The following is a 19,160-nucleotide window of genomic DNA, read 5'->3' on the forward strand; positions in this document are numbered from 1 at the left end:
CACAATTAACAGCAATGGAAGCAGCAGTCAAAAGATCAGATGACATATTGCACTGTGCAAATCTGCTGCAAAAGACCTCTTTAAAGGGCTGAAGAGCAAAGATGTCTCTTTGAAGATTTAAGTGCGCCTAACACCTAACCCAGGAGCTCTGGTAGCATAGTGCCTAAGGCACTTGACTGCTAACCAGAAGGCTGGCGGTTCAAACCCACCAGCCACTCCTCGGAAGGAAGGTTGGGCAATCCTACTTCCGTAGTGATACTGCCTCGGAAACCCAAGGAGGGGTCACTATGAGTCGGGCCAACTCGAGGGCATATAACAACACCTAACCCAAACCATGGCGTTTTCAGTCGCCTCATATGCATGTGAATGCTGAACAATGAATAAGGAAGTCCAAAGAAAGGTTGATGCTTTTGAGTTGTGGTGTTGGCGAAGAATACTGAAAAGACCATGGACTGCCAGAATGAACAAATCTGTCCAGGAGGAAGTGCAGCCAGAAAGCTCCTTGGAAGCAAGAATGGCCTGACTTTGTCTCACCTATTTTGGTCATGTTGTCAGAAGGGACCATTCCCTGAAGGATATCATGCTTGGTAAAACAGAAGGTCAGCAAAAAAGGGGAAGGCCCTCAGCGAGATGGATTGACACAGTGACTGCAAAGATGGGCTCAGGTATAGTGAGGATTGTGAGGCTGGTGCATGACTGAGCAGTGTTTTGTTCTGTTTACATAGGGTGGCTATGAGTCAGAGCTGACTTGAGGGCACCTAACAACAATAACAAAGTGAGTTACTGGTATTTGAGAGTCAGCTGGAACCAGAAAGAATCTTCCTGACTCCTGCTAAGATCTCCTGTTGCTTTGCACTGCGGCCAATCTCTTGGGAAGCTGACAACTCTTTTGTAACAGGTGGAATTTGCCTTAGGGACAAGACAATCATGACTTTCGAAACCAGTAAGTGTAACAACTCTTGGGGCCCCCTCTCTAGCGTCTAGGCCGTCTATATTTCATTTTCATGCAGACAAAAGTGTTCACCCATTCAGATGCTAAGTGATAAATGTTCCCAAGTAATTTTTATTTTAGAATACAAGAGAGGTACAAATGTATTTACAGTTATACATATACAATCAAATAATATATATCACAGTTTTGTAAATATCATTTTAGATAAATATTTACAAAGTTAAAGTGACCATTTTCTGGAAGTAGAACACAGCTTCTTGAAAACTCTATACATTTTATACTTTTTATTAATATTGTAGTTTATTTTACAAAACGCCCTACGGGAATTCTGATAAATGACTGCAAACCAGGAGAGGCGACACCAGAGGGCGCTAACGGCCGGAGTTTGGGATAAAGGGGTGAGGCTAAAAGAGAGGGCAGGCAGCGCGAAACCCCATAGCATAGGGCACAGGTTGGAAGTGCATTCCCGGCAAAGACGCCAGCTAGCCTCGAGGGCAGCCGGGTCAGTCTTACCCTCCTCTCGTTGGGGTGTGGTTTAAACCAGCCTTGAGGCGGAGAAAGGGAAATCTGCTCCTCCCTAAGCATGAAGTCAGAGCTGAAGGGGGCGGCACTGGTCCGACTTCGTCATTTTACAATAGGGGAAACTGAGGCTCAGATTGGGTCACGGCCCGGGGTTCCGTAAGTGTTGCCTTCACCCTCAACTTGCCTGGCACACTGCAAAGTATTAGTACCTCCTTCATCTTTAGGGAGCCAGGTTTGAGGGGAAGGGAGCCAGACTGGCCACCCTGACTAGGTCTCACAGCGGCTTTTCTGGCCCGGCTCCTCCTCCTCAGCTGCTCCTGGGCCCCATTAGCCCCCCTCTCAATATCGTGTCCGTAACTCCCGACGCCGCAGGACACCAGTCCCAGAAAGCTGGAGGAGCAGAAGTGAGCAGCTTCCCTTTCCCGCCACCACCACGTCCCCAGAGCCCACAGGGACAAGGACGTCGCGCTCCCTCCATTCATGGCGCAAGGAGCTTTCTATGGGAGCAGTGAGGTTTCCCCCTTCCCTCCGCTGAAGCCCCTCGAAGACTCTCAGCCCCTCAGCCTCTCTCCCGACACCCACGAGGGGAATGCCAACCAGGGCGACCAGCTCTACTGAAGAAAGGAGAGTAAGGGGTGGGGCCAGGCAGGTAATCTCCCCAATGTGGAGGCAGCCTCTGGTAGGGGTGAGAAACTGCGCCAGCTGGGTGGCCTAGGGAAGGGGCCAGCGTCCTCAACAGCAAACGTGGCGCAGACTGGGGAAATCATTTCTGCTGCGCGCCTGCAGCGCCTGGCCCCACCGCACTGCGAAGGTAAAGGAGCCACACCCCCTGGCTCCAGCGCCGCGCACCTCCAAGAGGAGAGGCCAGGACCCCTTCCGGCAGGCGCGCGGGCGCGGCGCTCACAGCACCATAGCCGGCAGATGGTGCGCGGCAGCGGCGGCGGCGACCGCGGGCGCGTGCGTGTGCGGCGCGGGCAGCGCGGGCGAGTGCGCCTGCAGCGCCGCGCTGGGCGGCCGGTGGCGCGCACTCTTCTTGTGGGCGCGCAGGCCGGCCAACTGCGAGTAGGCGCTCTGGCACACCTGGCACTTGTAGGGGCGCTCGCCCGTGTGCAGGCGCACGTGGTTGCGCAGCGTGGACGACTGACTGAAGCGACGGTTGCAGAAACGGCACACGAACGGCTTGTCCAGAGTGTGGATGCGCATGTGCGAGCGCAGGTTGCTGCGCGAGTTGAAGCCGCGGTGGCAGATGACGCAGCGCATGCGGCCTGCAGTGCCCGCCGCTGAGTCCGACGGATGGAAGTCCTCTGGCCGCGCGGGCGAGGCCCGGGGGGTGGGGGGCGGAGGAGGCCCGAGCAGAGCAAGGGGAGGTAGGGGCAGGCGGAGAAGGGAAGGTGACAGACAGAGGGAGAGAGAGGAAAAGCAGCCCTGTTAGAGCCGTCGCCGCCGCGGGCCACACCCCCACCCCCACTCCCGCACCCACTCGCACGCGCTAAGCTTCCGGGGACCTGCCCGCCTCTGATCCACGGATGGTTGAGGAATGGATTAACCCGGGGACATTGACAGAGGCCTGGAAAGGAATCGCAGAGCCCAGGCTTGGGATGATAGGCGTTAACACCAGATTAAAGCTTTGTGACCTTGGAGAAGTGACTTAGCCTTACTAAACCACAGTTTTCTCACCTGTAAAATGGAAACCGAGTATTATTACTTAGCTATGCACTGTGCCACGGGATAATCGTAAAAACCAGGCACCAGGTTTGCCCTGTGCTAAGCCATGTCTCAGCCTGTGTATGGGAAGTGCCTAGGCTCTTAGTAGGCCTTTCATAAAGAGTAGCTATTATTATTGTTGTTGTTGTTACGTGCAATGGAGTCGGACCCCTACTCATAGCGACCCCTCCTTGGGTTTCTGAAGCAGTATCACTACGGAAGTAGATTGCCCCATCTTCCTTCCCAGGAGTGCCTTGTGGGTTTGAACCGTCAGCCTTCTGGTTAGCAGTCAAGTGCCTTAGCCACTATGATACCAGAGCTCCCAACTATTATTATAACCACCCCGAATAGCTTTTAAATTTATTTGTCCCACAAATATTTATTGGGGGATTACTATGTACTAAGGAACTGCACCTCAGTTTTCTCATTCGTAAAATGGAAGTGGTAATGGCATCATCCCGCAGTGGGAAACTTTAGAAAAAACACTGAGATACCAGCATACCTGAACTGGGTGACTTCAACCAAAACCAAACCAAAATCACTGCCATAGAGTCCATTTTGACCCATAACGGCCTTCTTTGAGTTCCCGAGGGGGCAAATCTTTAGGCAAGTACATTGCCTAGTCTTCCTTCCGCGGAGTGCCTCGTGGGTTTGACCTACCAATCTTCTGGTTAGCAGTCAAATGCCTTAAGCACTACACCACCAGAGCTCCTTAATTCAAAACTGTTGAATTAAACTAAGATTTTAATTTCTACTTTTCTAAAGGAACTATGTGGCCTTTTTGTCAAAGTTACAGCTTGAAAAACAAAGAAGATAAAACTCAGGAATTCTAACCTAGATAAAGAATTACTTAGTGTCTGTTAAGGCTTGTACAACTGGCTCACAGAAGGCCCTTGGTCAGCAAGAGGATGCAAAATAGAAGGGATAATATTAAATGAAATTAGATCTTGTAAATAATTTTGTAGCTAAGATAGATATCTATCAAGTCTTCCTTTCCATCCTGACTTTCAAATTTAAATTTCAGCCACTAGGATTTTCCAGTGGGTTTCCATTGGCCCTCTATATTTTGTAACTAAAGTAGAAACTAAGTTTAAGATAAGAGACAGACTGTACATGTGACAGAAAATGAGCCCCTGACAGGATGCTTTGTTAAACAACTCTCAGGATATAACAGCCTCTCAATGCAACAAATAAGCTTCCTGGTAATGTTTAAGCTTGTAGTTTAACAAATCCTTTGTAACTCTTGCCTCCCTTCCTCCTCCTCCTCCTCCCTACATGCCTGCTAACACAAATTCTTTTTCACTACACCTCTGTAAACCCTTACTGTTCTCCCTGGCAACTTGGAGCATTGCAACATCTCCCGTGGATGTCTGTAAATGTTTCTCCATTTTGAAATGACCCTATTCCTTCTATAAAGCAAAGTGTCGGTCTCCTGATTCTTTTGTAAGAATCAGAAAAATTCATGTGAGTGAAACATTAGCTGCAAAGCAAGGGCTCAAGAAACAGTAGTTAATGGGTCTGAGGTTCACCCTCTGTAATAAGGATAATTAAACGTTACACGGATTTTTTGAGGACTCAGTGAGATGATGTCTCTAAACGGTTTAGCCAGTACTTAGCATGAAGTAGGTCCTGTGAGAATTTCACTAACATGATGATTGGGGTCACCCGCAACACATACATGGGCCGTCTTTGCTCCCTACCCTTCATTCAGCAGATTTATCCTGAGCATCTCCTCTGTGCCAAATACCAAGGACAGGGCAGTGAACTGTACAAATTGTAAGAGCTGGAAAGGCGTTTAGAGATCATCTGGCCCAAACTTGTCCTTTACAAATGGAGAAACTGAGGCACAGAGCCGTTCCTAAGATTGCACAGCAGCACTGGAACTCCCTCCTGCCACGCCCTGCCAGCTCTCTGATGTTCTCCCACCCACCCCCAGGGCATTCTGTCTTATCGGGAAGCATAAGGACTGCGTATGCACATGCCCATCAAGGTGGCAGGCTCCAGGGTCATCAGTCCTGTAGGGGCAGTAGGCCCCATCTGCTTGATGCTGCCAGGGGGTTGGAGCAGGGTCCCAGGAGCCAGAACCCTCCTCACCACACATACATTCTCTCCCTGGGTTCTCCCCGCCATGGGCCCTTTGCCCTTGAGGCCTTGTGAGGAATACCTACCATGCTTGTTCTTTTTCTGCTCCTCCTCTAGCCCCGGCACACCGGGGATCCCCAGGAAAGTGTTGTGTGAGTTCCCATACCACACTAGCAGCTCCTGGTCGGGAGGGATCATCTGCAGGGAAGGAGGTAAGAGGTGAGAGATCAGGGAGGCAGCAGCCAGAGGGTAAGAGTCACGGATCTGTGCACATCTCTGGCAGCCAGAAGGCAGCTGTCCTGGCCTATCACGGAGATGTGAGTCTAGCCTCATCCCTGAGAGCCACAGTCGGGTCCCTATCCACTACGCATTCCTCATGGGCTGCACCAACACAGGCCTTTGCTCCTTGGCTCCCTCTCCCTGCCCAGGCCTCCTCCTCATCTCTGTCCTAGTTCTGCAGCTGGGAACAGAGCTGCCTCCTAGCCACACCAGAACTTCCAAGCCGATAGCAACAAAATGGAAGTCTTGCAATCAGCAGAAATAATAGAAAATGGAAAGCTAGAAAACTTTTCATTGCTTACCAAGAGGAATCAGAGTCGGCCAGCCCTCGGGGCCACAGAGCTGAGCCAGCTGTTTCCAAAGAGCATGGCCTATGGGACACCCTACAGTACTTGATTACACCTGATAATGTTCTGGAAACATCCCTCATGCAAAGCAGCATATATCATGTCGTATATCATAAGGCAGCATCACATCACATGTACTTCTTGACCCGTCATAGGGCTCTGCGTGATTCCCAGCACGTAGCAAATAATGCCTGCCACCTCAGGAAATACTGGGGAAATACAGCCTTAAACAAAATTCATTTTCCATTCTCCTAGGTCTGCAACAGGGATGACAGGGCTCTGTTGCTCTCTGATGAGGACATGCCCCAGGGAAGAGGAGAAGGCTGTTGAAGGGAGGTTTTTGCAGTGACCAGCAGGGAGGCTGTGGAAGGCCTGTTCCTGGGGCAGCATTGAAAATACACCTCATAGTCCAGGGCATCCCCAGGAGACTGCCAAGCCTTCAGTGAAGGCCAGTTACACTGCCTAAGTAAAGAATCTTCAGGCTCCAACCAGGCTGCGCCAATGAGAGAGGGGACATCCCATCACCTTCCTAAGGTCTGGGCCCAAAAGAGTTGACCTTGTCATGACTCTGGGAGTCACTCTCTGATCTGCCCAGAGGGAACTGGGCACCCACAGAAAGCAGCAGGTTTGTTTTCCTGGTGGGTCCTCTCTTATTGAAGCAGCACAAAAGATCACATGGGATTCTGTTCCTGGCCAGAGAGAAGTTCCCCTTCCCTTAGGCTGGTTCTCGCCTACAGACCCCTGCCACACTCAGAAGCCTGTCTATTCACCACACTTTCCTTCTTCTGGAAGAATCCCAGCCTGGTCAGAATCAAGAAGACCCCCAGAGCATCACAGAGAGATTGCTCAACCTGGAAAGGACAGGGAAGCAAAGAGTAGGGGGTGGGAGAAGGAAGAGAGGTCCAGGAAAGTGAGGGAGCCTTGGTGACTCCCATCCTCCTGTGACTTGCCCTGCAGTCACCGGGCCCCTTCCCACCTGGGTCCACAGCCTGTGGGGCACCACATCAAGGCTCAGCGTCAGTAGGTAATGAGAAGCCAGGCAGAAGGTACCACACCAAAGTGAAGGGGGAGTTCAAATATGGAAAAGCCAGGTGCAGTCCCTGAGCCCTCAAAGAAAGAAAGCAGAGCTGGCATTGCAGTAAAAGTCTTTGGGGCCTCACTAGTCATTTACAATCATGGCTGCTGCCCAGGAAGCCAGCAGGTCAGAGCTGGAAGCCCCTGCTGGAAAAGAGGCAGAGAAGAGTTTTATGAGCTTCTTAGAAAAGTAGATGATGGAACTGAAATGAGAGAATTTGACTGAAGGAAGTCATTCTACACAAGACAGTGGGATGGGCCCTTCATCACTGGGTCCCTGAGTGACGTTGGGCAAATCACTGAACCCCTCTAAGCTTGTTTCCTCCAATGAGAGGGTCAGGGAGTACAATCCCTGAGGTCCCCCCAACTCTTAAAACTGACTTAAGTCACCTCCAATGTTGACCAGACCTCTGGCTTTAATTCTCAGACAAAAGTAAACATTTATGAGCATGTTTCTTCTAAACCAACCAGGGCCTCCCTCAGACTCTGATCATACTTCTGCAGGGGATGACATTGAACGGGGTTCTGGCTCAGGGCCTGGAGTCAGATGGGTCAGGGTCCACTCAGGCTCCCCAGCTGTTATGACTTTGGGCAAGTTGCCTCTGTCATTGTGCCTCAGTTCCCTCGACTATAAAATAAGGACAGTAACAAAGCTCTTGACTCACTGAGTGTTCACTGAGGTTTGGCGGAGTCACACACATAAAGCTCTTTGCACAATTGATACCCAGCAGCACTTGTTATTATTTTCCCCAGCCTGCACCTCTGTCTCTCCCTGCTCCTGGGCACCTCTCATCCAGACACTCCTTGTAATCACACCCCAACCTCTCAGACAAGCAGACAGAGATCTCTGGTGCATTGATTCCCCATGGTACCCCCCCAGAGCCCACAGCAGGGTGACTGGGGCTTTACCTTCAGTGTCCAACAAGAGCACACGCTGGGGTCCTCAAGCCCCAAAGATACCAGGCACACTCCAGGTGCTGTAGCTCCCAGGCTCCTCCTTCCCAGAAAGAGGAGCGACTCCTCCAGCACAGATGTGGGATGAGGGGGTCAGAACCCTTGACCTACAACTTGACATGGAGACTCGAGGTCTCATCAAATGTCCAAGTCAACACCAGCCTTTTTACTTTAAATGACAATAACAATTCTTACTTAGCACAGTGATGATGATTACAACAATAATAATAGTGATGATGAATGAAAATCAGAGCCAAGAACATTTGGGATTGCAAAAATCCTGAATCATACACGATGGTTATTTGGAATATTGTTTTTTAAATAAGAGCTTCAACAGTGACTGTTTTAGCGTAAGAGTGAGTCGTTAACTTTTTTTTTTTTACGGTACTAAAGTTCATTTTACAAATTAAATTTCAAAGTGAAAACAGTGATGCAAACCACGGACAAAACCACGTAGACATGTAAATGGACACATAATGAAAAGTAACCCTCCTTCCTACTCTGGAGGCCAGGCTGCTGTCACAGGTTTCTTGTGTGTCTTTCCCCAGAAGCGTTTGTTATTGAGATGATTTTAAAATGTCAATTCCAAGCTCCTGGAGAGCAGTACGATGGGCCGAGTGACCTCCATTTTCTACATGACACACCTGATTTTTAAGAAAAATTATAAGCACATACTACTTTTATACAAAAAAATTTTTTAAGAATGAAAAGCTATTAAGAACCTACTGGAATTGAGTGATGCCTGTCTCCAGACAGCTAGAAGCCATGAGCTCTGGAACCAGCATCAGGGAAGGCAGCCCGTACAGAGCCTGGAGGGCCGTCTCCGGGACCAGAAGCCTCCTCTTGCAGCCCTTCAGAGCCCTGAGAAGCCAGCGACATGGCCCTCGCCCTCACCTCTGGTCTCTCCCTGTTCCCCCGGCACCTCTCATCCAGACACCTCTTGTGATCAAGCCCTGGATACGTGAGAACCTACAGTTTCTTCCCTCACATCATGATACTTCAGTCTAGAGGCTCCCACAGTTCCACCAGCTTACCGCTCAAATGCAAAGAGCAGCAACGCTATGTCCCCTCTCGCCAGCACTATTTCTTTACAGTCAACACTCAGGCCTGGCCAGCTGGGGCTCTTTTCAGGGACTCAGCAGCTTTTTTTGCAGGGATAGAGAGAGGCTCAGGACACACGTAAACAAAGCAATTCCCTATTGGAGTCCTGTGGCAGAAAATCCAGGCCACCGAAGCTCTGAAGAAGTTAAGTGCCTTAATCTTTGGTTGACAAATTATGGGATCTCTCAACACATATTTCTTAACCTTTCCAAGCAGCCCAGAAGTTCTGTCTTGCCCCACGTTCTTAGTTTTTATAAGACATTGAAAATGATGGGGGAAGGGTTGGTTTGTTTTCCTCATATAAATTCATGTCACACAATTGAACATGCTCCCAGGGGGCCCTGAGGCCTCCCCCATGACGTGCAGAAGCCCTAGTCTAGAAGGATCTCAGTGTCATCTGGACGAACATCAATTTCCATTGTACCACAGATGTCCTGACACAGCAATTAATAGAGTTCCAACAAATAGATATTGGCAAGGGAGGCCACATGGCGTGGCGATCAAGAGCTCCAGCTCAGGGGGGTCAGAGAGGCCTGGGTTCAAATCACAGCTCAATAATGGAATCTCCCTGAACCTTAGTTTCACCACCAGTAAAATGAGGATAATAGTAGAAAGCACCTAATAGGGTTGAAGGTATTCTATTTTTTGAAAAGTTGCAAAGGGTCTTAGCATGAGTGCTTGCAAGCAGTAAATGTTCCACGCTAGTGTGTTATTATGGATGCTTATAGGGAGCTCTGGTGGCATAGTGCCTAAGCTATCTGACTGCTAACCAGAAGGCTGTTGGTTCAAACCCACCAGCTGCTCCTCAGAAGGAAAATTGGGCAATCTACTTCCATAGAGATAGCACCTCGGAAACCCAAGTAGAGGTCGTTATGAGTTGAATCGACTTGATGGCAGTGAGTTTGATTTGGTTTTATTATTAATAATCAGAGAGCCTTAACTGCACCACTGATAAGCAAGGTGAAAAGGAAAGTAGCAAAAACAAACAAACAAACAAACAAAAAACTTAACATTCAGGGCATAGTAATAAACACAGGCCAAAGAATAAACACTCAAAATTCTGATTCTGACTCATAGTGACCCCCATTAGGTTTCTGAGGCGGTAAATCTTTACAGGTCTTCCTTCCGTGGCTGGTGTGTTTGAACTGCCTGCCTAATGGTTAGCAGTCAAATGCCTTAGGCACTACACCACCACAGCTCCTTATTGTCAAAGAATGGAGGAGGGAAAATCTCTGAGAATTTTCTTCCCAATTGTTGTTGTTGTTATGTGCCGTCAAGTGGGCCCTGACTCATAGCAACCCCTCCTTGGGTTTCCGAGGCAGTATCACTACGGAAGTAGGATTGCCCAACCTTCCTTCCAAGGAGTGGCTGGTGGGTTTGAACCGCCAGCCTTCTGGTTAGCAGTCAGCCTTCTGGTTAGCAGTCAAGTGCTTTAGCCACTATGCTACCAGAGCTCCTTCTTCCCAATTATGAAATCTAAAACTTCACTACATGGGTCCTAAATACTTGCCTTTTTTAATTTTTGGTTTAGGTTTATTGGAGAACAGTAGAACATCTATTTGGCTGACAAACAGCTATTGTTAAACAACACTTTGGTTATAAGATAAATGTCAAAATAGTCACCTTTGGTTGTAGAGTCCTTCTGATCTTGACACCTGTCCATTGACTTGCTAGTTGTTGTTGTTTTAATTCCCTTCACCCAAGTTCATACGTGTCTACCACCTAGTTAGTGATTTTCTTATGCTGACTTTGGAGTCAGATAAGATCTGGGGCAGCTGGTTCCTTTTTCCTAGAAGAACTAGGGCCCTGGGTGTTCCTCTTTTGAACCAGCTCCCATCACCTGCAGAAAGACTTTTATTCATTCAACATTTCCAAAACCAAACTCACTGACATTGAGTCAATCCCAATTCATAGTGACCACTCCTTGGGTTTCCGAGGTGGTATCTCTATGGAAGTGGATTGCCCAATCTTCCTTTCAAGGAGTGGCTGGTGGGTTTGAACCGCCAACCTTCTGGTTAGTAGTCAAATGCCTTCTGCACTACGCCTGAGCTCCCTATTATGAGCCAGGTACTGTGCTGAGCACTCTCTAGAAATGCTATTTTTAGCACCTGGATGGAAGAAGGCTGCTCCAGGGACAACAAGCCAGTAGACTCAGCCAGATGCACAGCCTGCCTGAAGATTTCCCACTGAACCCCGTCGCCTTTGTCTCCTTTGGAGCATTGCTATTTTGTATTTGTGAAAATTTTTACAGCATCGATAGTATATGCTGCTGCTTGTAGAATAAAGATGTTCCTCCCCATTTCTGGCAAAATTAACAGTTTATCATCATGAAATATAAAGAGTGGCCCTCTGTCTCAGAAAGATTAAGAAAACAGATCATGCAATCACTCCTCTGCTTCACCAATTCACCCATGCAAAACAAACAGCTGGTTTATTCAGAGTGGCCTGGGAGAGCCCAGTATTTTCTGGGTGCGCCTAGAAGGGCTGCTTGAGCTCCGAGCCTTGGCCCTACCATGAGGGTGGTCACATATACCCAACACACAGTTTGTCCAGCACATGGCATCTGACATCATGACAAAACCTGGGTGGGTTTGAGAAAACTGTCACCAAGATACCTGTGCCCAGTTTTGCTTATTAAAGGTAAAATGGGTGATATTTTGTTTCCTTATCGCACCCCCAAACATCAGTGTATGGTTGCTTTTAGTAGATTGAATAATTCTGTAAAAGCTTTAAGAACCAAACAGTGATATTATCCAGATGCCATCAAGTCAATTCCGACTCATAGTGACCCTACAGGACAGAGTAGAACTGCCTCATGGGGTTCCAAGGCTGTAAATCTTTATGGAAGCAGACCGCCTCATCTTTCTCCCAAGGAATGACTGGGGTGTTTGAACTTCCAGTTAGCAGCCAAACTCTTAATCACTGTGCCACCAGGAACCCTGGTGATATTACACACACACACACACACATACCAGGAAATAAATATATATTATATATGTATATACTAAGTATATGTGCTACCAGTATACGTATTTAGTTCCTAATCTTCTTTAACTCCTGATCAAATATAGAGGTTTGTTTTGTTTTGTTTTTGTGGTTAATCTTATAAAGTCAGATTCTTCCCTGGAGATTTTCTTCAGGCACCTTTCCTCCGACTCTGAATTCTGTATAAATGTCTCTAGATACTTCCTAACTATTCTGCTTTCAGATGGCAGGGCCTGCAGTGGGCTCAGACTCAGGACCCCTTGTCTACCCCAGCTGAAAGCCCTCTTGCCAGAAGGACATTCTGGGTCTGCCTCCTGAGTGTGTGTGTGTGTGTGTGAGAGAGAGAGAGAGAGAGAGAGAGAGAAAGAGAAAGAGAGAGAGGAAGAGAGAAGGGAGGATGAGCATCTATGAAGCAGGGTTCAGATGCATCTGGGCCAATTCTAAGATGTCTGGTGATGGGGACTCCTTAAGTCCCCAGGGTAGTGTCTCAGCCAGATGGCCACAGAAGCCACCCTCAAACTGGGCTTGGGCCACTTTCAGTCCTACCAGACTGCTCTACCCTTACACAAGCCATCCCACCTCACTTAAACACCCCACTGCCTTTTCCTTACCCTCCACTTCATGGTTCCCCAAAATCCCACCCAGCATCTGAGACCCATCCATTCCCTGGCCATACCCAGGGCCCAAGGAAAGGCCTTTCCACCATCATCGCTGGGAAATTCCCTGGAGCCTAGTTGTTCAGGAACAATCCTCACCCCAGTTCCTGAAGCTGTTAGCTCCCAGTGCTCCTGGGGGCCTTAGAAAGAGCTTGAGATGCTGAGTTCCAGGGAGAAAAGGGACTGTGGACTGACGGATATCATTGTCTCCTCCATACCACCCCAACAATTCAACCAAACTTCAACCTCCCTGCAAGGGACAGTGTCCTCCTCCTCACAGAGGAGCAAAGGCCTAAGGTCCAGAAAAGCATGGTGGGGGCAGACCTCCCAACACAGCACCCATGGCCAACTTCCCACAGGGAATTCAGTGTAGCTTCCCCTGCTCCCAAGCTAGACACTGAGCCACATGTCACATTTACTGCCCAGGAACACTGCCCAGGGAAGGTCTGGACAGCACCAGCACATGGCCTGCCTCAGCTTTCTCATCAGCCCTTCCCCACACACCTAGAGCTTTTCTGCCTCAGCCCAAGTATTTTCCTGCTGGGAACACCTCTTCTCCCTCCCCTCTCCCCTCTGCCCACCTGAACCTTCCCAGGCCAGGGCCTGTCTTAGCCCTCACCTCCACTGGATGCCTCTCACCCCCACTTCTGACAGTGACAGTTACCTGTCTGTTCCTCACCTTTTCTCTGAAAAGTCTCACTTTGTACAGATACAAGCACTAACACTTTTCTAAACGCCCTTTAAGAGCTCCTCAGTCAGCCTGCCACCACATGAGACTCAGTTTCCCTTCCTCTAAACTGCAGATAATCGCAAAATCCCTTTTGCAGGGTCACGTGAGGATTAAATACAATTATATGTAACTTATATTTTTATTGTATATATTATATGTGTGTGTGTGTGTGTCTGTGAGAAGGCTGACATAGGGAGTGATCAGTACATGAGAGCTGTGATTAGAGTCATTACCCACATGTAGGTTCCTCCTGAGTGCAGAATGAGGGACCACGCACAGCTCAAATGCTTCAGACACAATGCTCTTTTTCCCACCCAAATGCATTCCCTGGGCTGCCTTCCTACATCTTGCTCTCTGGTCCTTTGTGACCTCTAAAACCCAGGACACTCAGCAGATATTCAGGGACCTCACTGTTGAGGTACTCATGACACTCACAATGGTATTAAGCCAAACGTTCCGTTCTTTCTGATCTACAGCAGAGAGCTTTCCACAGAGGCCACAGTCCAGGAGACATGATGCCTGGATTCTGTCCCACAGCCTGGGCAGGGCTGACTGGGCCAGCATCAAGGCCCTTCAACCTCGCCCCTCTGTCCACCACAGTCCCTGGACACAGCTGCCCTACACATACACTCCACAGCCCCTACACAAAAGCACCACGGACTCACCTCAATGGCCTTATAGAAGATACTGGTGCCAATCTGCACCACCTCCAGGTTCTGCTCTTGCTCATTGCGTGCGCACTTGATGTAAGTCATCCAGCTTCGGTGGTCCTCCTGGCTGGCATCAATGAAGTAGCGCACTGTGCCATCTTCATTGAACACCTGGATGCAAGTGGAATGGGGACCAAGTGAGGCAGGGCAGTACCCACATGGGCGGCCTGTGGTCCAGGCCAGGCCCTATGCCGGGCAGACAGATCTTCATTCTCTCTCCATCCTCAAAACAGCCCTGGAAAGTGCCTACAGCTATTATTATCTCTGTTCTGGGAGAAGAGAGATGGCTTGCCTGAAACCATGCATTTACAAGTAGGCAACAGCGAGTCGATCCCAGAGCCAACCATGGCATGCTTCTGCTGCCATGTCCTCCCCAGAAATGGGCCTCCATGGGACCGCTGACCAGGCTGTGTCACAAAAACAGTCCCGTTCAGAAAGATCTGAGCCCCCTCTTCTAGGCAAAAGTGCCATCCTTTTTAAGTTCAGAAGAGGGTTAGAAGTAGGCCGGCTCCCTATGACACCCTGGCCCAGGCAGCTTTCCAGTGGCCAGACCTCAGCCCTTTTGTGGGCACTACCAAGAGCACTCAGAGGCCAAACCCAGATCCCAACTTCCTGACCCAGCAACAACCTAGAGAAGGTTATCATTGGCCCAGACCTCCCAGGGAGGAGAAAGTCAGATTGAGAGAGGCCTCTGAGCTGTCCTCCTGTTCCTTTCCTCCCACTCCCCTGTCCAGCTGCAGGAGTTTTGCATTGGACTCCTCTGAGTTCTACCAGGTGGGGGCTGTGAAGCAGGGGAGAGTAGGGGGCTAAGGAGAAGAAGGAGATGGGGGGAGTTGATTGGGGGGGAAAGGGGGTGCACCAGCCTGGCCTCAGTGGGTTTCTGGTTTTGCAGGGTAAGAATCTCAAGAAAAAGAAGGCTGCAGGACTGGATTTGCTCTAAGCTGGCCCTCCCTGGTATCTGCACACTGAGAGAGGGCAGTCAGAAGGCCCGGGATGGAAGGTTCTCTGAGCATCTATTTCCTTCGGTAAGTACCATACTACTCAGAAGGCTGGAGAAGCCATGGGTAGGGGGCATGCAGGTGGGGACTCAGAAAGGTGACTCAATGCCAGTTTAGCAATGACCATTTTGAGTGTCATTATTCTCCCTGGGGTTGGGAAGCTGCTTCTTGGGAAGTGCCAGCCTGGGCCATTCTCCATTTCAATCACCACAGTTTGCAGCCTAGGGCTGGCTCTGAGAAGCCTGCCTGGCTCCTTCTTGGAGCCAAGGAAAGCAAGCAAATGGCTGGAAGGTCATCCACACATACACACACAGCAACCCCACCCATGGCTTCCCAGATCACAGCGGGACCCTGGACAAGCTACCTCGCCTCTCTGGGTCTCAGTGCCTTCTTCTGCGAAGTGGGGTCAACAGTAGTCGTGCTTGCAGGCTTGCTGAAGGAAGGGGATCAGATTTTTCCGAACAAGACTGTTGTCGGGCACAGACTTGGGGGCTGGGGGGCGTTATTCCAAATGGCGCGGTTTGGGGGAGGAGCCTCCAGGCGGGGTAAGCTCCCAGCAACTGGCCTCGCAGGGGGGCCTCTGGCCGGTAGCGTCTGCTGCTCCCAGGAAGTACTAAGCGGCAGCGGCCATTAACCCGGGTACCACCCCCAACCCTTGGCCCCGCAGCCTGTGCTCTTCGCTGGCGCCCTGCGCCCCTCTCCCCTCGCCGACGCTTACCTCCCACATGAGGTTGTTGTTCTTGCAGATGTCCACGTGCTCCGGGGCGATGACGCGGCCGGTGAAAGGACCCATCTCGGTCCCCGCCTTGATCCAAGTCTTCGAGAAGATGCCCAGGCCCTCGCCCGGGATGGAGCTCTGCGCGATGATCACCTCGGCGGGCAGCACCAGGCTGGACAGCTTCTGCACCTCTGCGGCCGCGGAGGCAGGAGACGCGGGTCAGAGTCCGGGGCTGAGCAACATCAGCCCTTCCCCGCACGGGCCCGCTGCCCCAGGCCTGCCCGTCCAGGCCCAGCCCAAACAGGCCCCCCCACTCCAGAGAAGTCACCCCGCTGTGTGGGGGTGGAGGCTCAGGGATCTTGGTGGCGTCCGTCTGCCTCCCGTGGACCCGCCGCGCCCTCCAAATCCAGAGGTGCCTTGGGGCTCCTTTCTAGAGTTTTTGTTTCTCCAGGAATTCTCAAAACGCGCACACACTCATGCACACATACACACATTCCAAATAGGTGCAGAGCTGCTGAGCCGGCCCACTCGTGGTTTTATAGATGCAGAACCTGCGGGAGGAGACGGCCAACCCGGCGCCCTTCCTCCCGTCACTGCACATCCCGGCTCCCGGCACACGGCGCTGAGCTGGCGGGGGGCCTGGGACGTGCTCAGGGGTTCCGGTTCCTTTACGATTCGGGGAGGCCCTGCGTCAGGGGTGGATTGGCAGCTCTGGAGACAGACCTCGGGCTGAGGAGCTGCACAGGTGCAAAAGAAACTCCGGCGGCGGCCAGCCAGGCTCCGCACTCACTGTCACCTGGATACGCCAGGGTCCCTCTCTGCGCCCAGGCCGCTAATGAAGCCGGGTTTTCTGGATCTTCGGGTGTGGGCTGGCCTCATAGGTTAGGTTTCGCCTGTGCGGCTGGGATGCCCCCGGCCTTTCCCGCAGTGCGGGGGACTGGAGCCGAGGGGCCGGGCCCTGGCTTCCCCAAGAGCAAGCCCCTCGTCCCGGGCGCTAGAGAGGGCGGAGCCCGGGCCCAAGCGAGCCCTGCAGTCGCCTCTCTGGGCAGAGAAGAGCCGGGGCTTCCCCCCACACACCCATTGGGGACCCCCGCCCGGCCTCGGCGGCCAGGGTGGGAGCAGCGAGGCGCACAGGGGCGGCCTCCATGTCTTACAAGATTCCCCTCTAAGCTACCTGGGAAAATACCCGGCGAGCTGGCCGTCTGAAAGGGGGGGTTAAACGGTGTCCATTGCGGCGCGGCCGGCAATTTGTCACGCTGTTAAAGTGATCGCATTCATTCGGCCCCATTCGAAAGAAATTGCTAATTCTAAATTCATTAGCCCTGGAAGAATGCTGTAGCAGTAAATTGTAGCTCAATGCGGAGGGGACTTGTTTAAAAGGGGCCGAGGAATTCCCCTTACAAAAAGGGGGGATTAGATGGTTGACATAGCGTGAATGGAAGTGGAATTAGTCTTCACGGTAAATTAAGAGAGGAACAGAAATCGTAAAGGGGGAAGAGAGGGCGCCGCGCAGAGATGCCAGCGTTGGGGAAAGATATTGTTCGCAGGTTGATGAATGAGGAATAAGAACTTGAGACATCTTAAAGAAAAGAAACTTTTCTCGCTCTCTCTCTCTCCCTCGCTCTCTCCGCGGCTTTTTCTCCGGGACCGCCCGCCCTCCGCCCCCTCCGTATCCCCCGCTGCCTTTTAAAGTTCTTGGTTTAAGTGGGAACTTTCGCGGGTCAAGCCCAAGTTAACTAAATGAATTTAAAACCCCTTCTTTTTGAGTCAACTGCTATTACACGCCTAGTAAGGCTTTAAATGCCTGGAACTCGTTGGCTCCAAAGGGGGAGGGGCGGAGAGGGGGGCGCGGGGAGCGAGGAGCCTGGCGGGCTGGACGCCTGGGTCCCTTCCTCCAGCCTCACGGCGTGAGGGCCACCGCATGACGTGGCCGGGCTGCTCACGTCCTGGATCCGTCCACTGAGAAACTGAGGCACACGAGCGTCAGGAGCACCCAGTTTGGGGCGAGCGTCCACGAGGTCCGGCGTCCGCGCTGCATCCCGCGCAGCGGCGGGGCCGGGAATCCCGGGCCTGGGAGGAGAGAACAGGGCGGGCCCGACGGCGTAACTCACCTCCCGAGAAGGACTGCGCCAGGACCTCGGCGGTGAAGGCTGTCTTGGGGCTGGCGTGGTGGCTCTTGTCCTCGAAGAGCTGCTCCCCCAGCACGTTGCGCCAGCGGCCGTACAGGAAGCTGTGCAGGATGTCGGACGTGATGACCTCGGCCAGCGCCAGCCCCGGCGTCTTCAGCCCTGTCTTGAGCACCAGGGCCTCAGCCGGGAGCACGGAGCCCATCATGGGCGTCCCGGGGCTGGCCGGCTCCTGGGAACGACGGCCTGGCGGGCGCGCCGACGCGGGGATGTGGCTGGCGAGACGGGAGCAGAGGCACGGAGAGAAGGGCTCCAAGTGAGAGGATGAGGAAGAAGAGCAGGGGGAGGACGAGGAGGAGGACGACGCAAGAGGGAGCAGGAGGCGAGGGGGTGGCTGGGAGGAGAGTGAACGAGGGGGAGAGAGGCAGAGAGAGATGGCGAAATCAGCGGAGATGGCAGAGGCGGTGCGAAGAGCTGGAGAGACGTGGGTGGAGGCGGAGGCGGGTGTAGGGGTGCGGGGTGGGTGGATGGCGGGTGGCTGCGGCGAAACGGCTGCCAGAGGCTCTAGGACGCGCGCTCGCCTCTCGCACTCTCAGCCCGGACGGTTTTCCCCTTGGCAAAATCTCAGCGCCTTTATAGAAGCCGCAGTGACCCTCCTAATTGGTTATTAATGACCCCCTGACGTCGGAGGACAGACTTGTTGTACCGGGCCCGGCTCGAGGAGCCTTCGCCGCGAGAGCGCGAGGGGCGGGGGTGCGCGGGCAGCTCCGCACCTTCTCCTCCCTCCCGGCCCCTCCCTGGCCCTTCCTCCCCACTCCTCCTCCTCTCCCCGTGGGAAGCCGAGGCCAGGAGGGGCGGCGCGCGCGGGACCGGCCCACCATCTGCGGCGAGTGCGGGAAGGGCTTCAGCCGCAGCACGGACCTGGTGCGCCACCAGGCCACGCACACCGGGGAGCGGCCGCACCGCTGCGGCGAGTGCGGCAAGGGCTTCTCGCAGCACTCCAACCTGGTGACGCACCAGCGCATCCACACGGGCGAGAAGCCCTACGCCTGCTCCTACTGCGCCAAGCGCTTCAGCGAGAGCTCGGCGCTGGTGCAGCACCAGCGCACGCACACGGGCGAGCGGCCCTACGCCTGCGGCGACTGCGGCAAGCGCTTCAGCGTCTCGTCCAACCTGCTGCGCCACCGGCGCACGCACTCGGGCGAGCGGCCCTACGTCTGCG

General features: G+C 52.3%; 1 protein-coding gene across 1 annotated transcript; it reads right to left on the bottom strand.

Annotated features, from left to right (window-relative positions):
• Positions 1-2,374: 2,374 nt before the first annotated feature.
• On the bottom strand, positions 2,375-18,146 carry PRDM12 (PR/SET domain 12). The gene is made up of 5 exons (XM_007944225.1): positions 17,924-18,146; positions 15,813-16,003; positions 14,052-14,207; positions 5,347-5,458; positions 2,375-2,778 (listed from the first exon to the last, which is right to left on the bottom strand). Exons 1-5 carry the CDS (start codon positions 18,144-18,146, stop codon positions 2,375-2,377), a joined length of 1,086 nt encoding a protein of 361 aa, XP_007942416.1.
• Between the last annotated feature and the right edge of the window lie 1,014 nt (positions 18,147-19,160).

This window comes from Orycteropus afer, unplaced genomic scaffold (assembly GCF_000298275.1).
Source record: "Orycteropus afer afer isolate SDZICR_OR568_19922 unplaced genomic scaffold, OryAfe1.0 scaffold00123, whole genome shotgun sequence".
NCBI classification, from domain to species: Eukaryota; Metazoa; Chordata; class Mammalia; order Tubulidentata; family Orycteropodidae; genus Orycteropus; species Orycteropus afer.

Bases quoted from the DNA above. Each gene is read 5' to 3' on its own strand.
- PRDM12 (XM_007944225.1), bottom strand. From the start codon at position 18,146: ATGATGGGCTCCGTGCTCCCGGCTGAGGCCCTGGTGCTCAAGACAGGG. The intron at 16,004-17,923 runs GTGAGTTACGCC...CCGCGGCCGCAG, and splicing joins GGCGCAGTCCTTCTCGGGAG to AGGTGCAGAAGCTGTCCAGC. The intron at 14,208-15,812 runs GTAAGCGTCGGC...ACTTGCATCCAG, and splicing joins ACAACAACCTCATGTGGGAG to GTGTTCAATGAAGATGGCAC.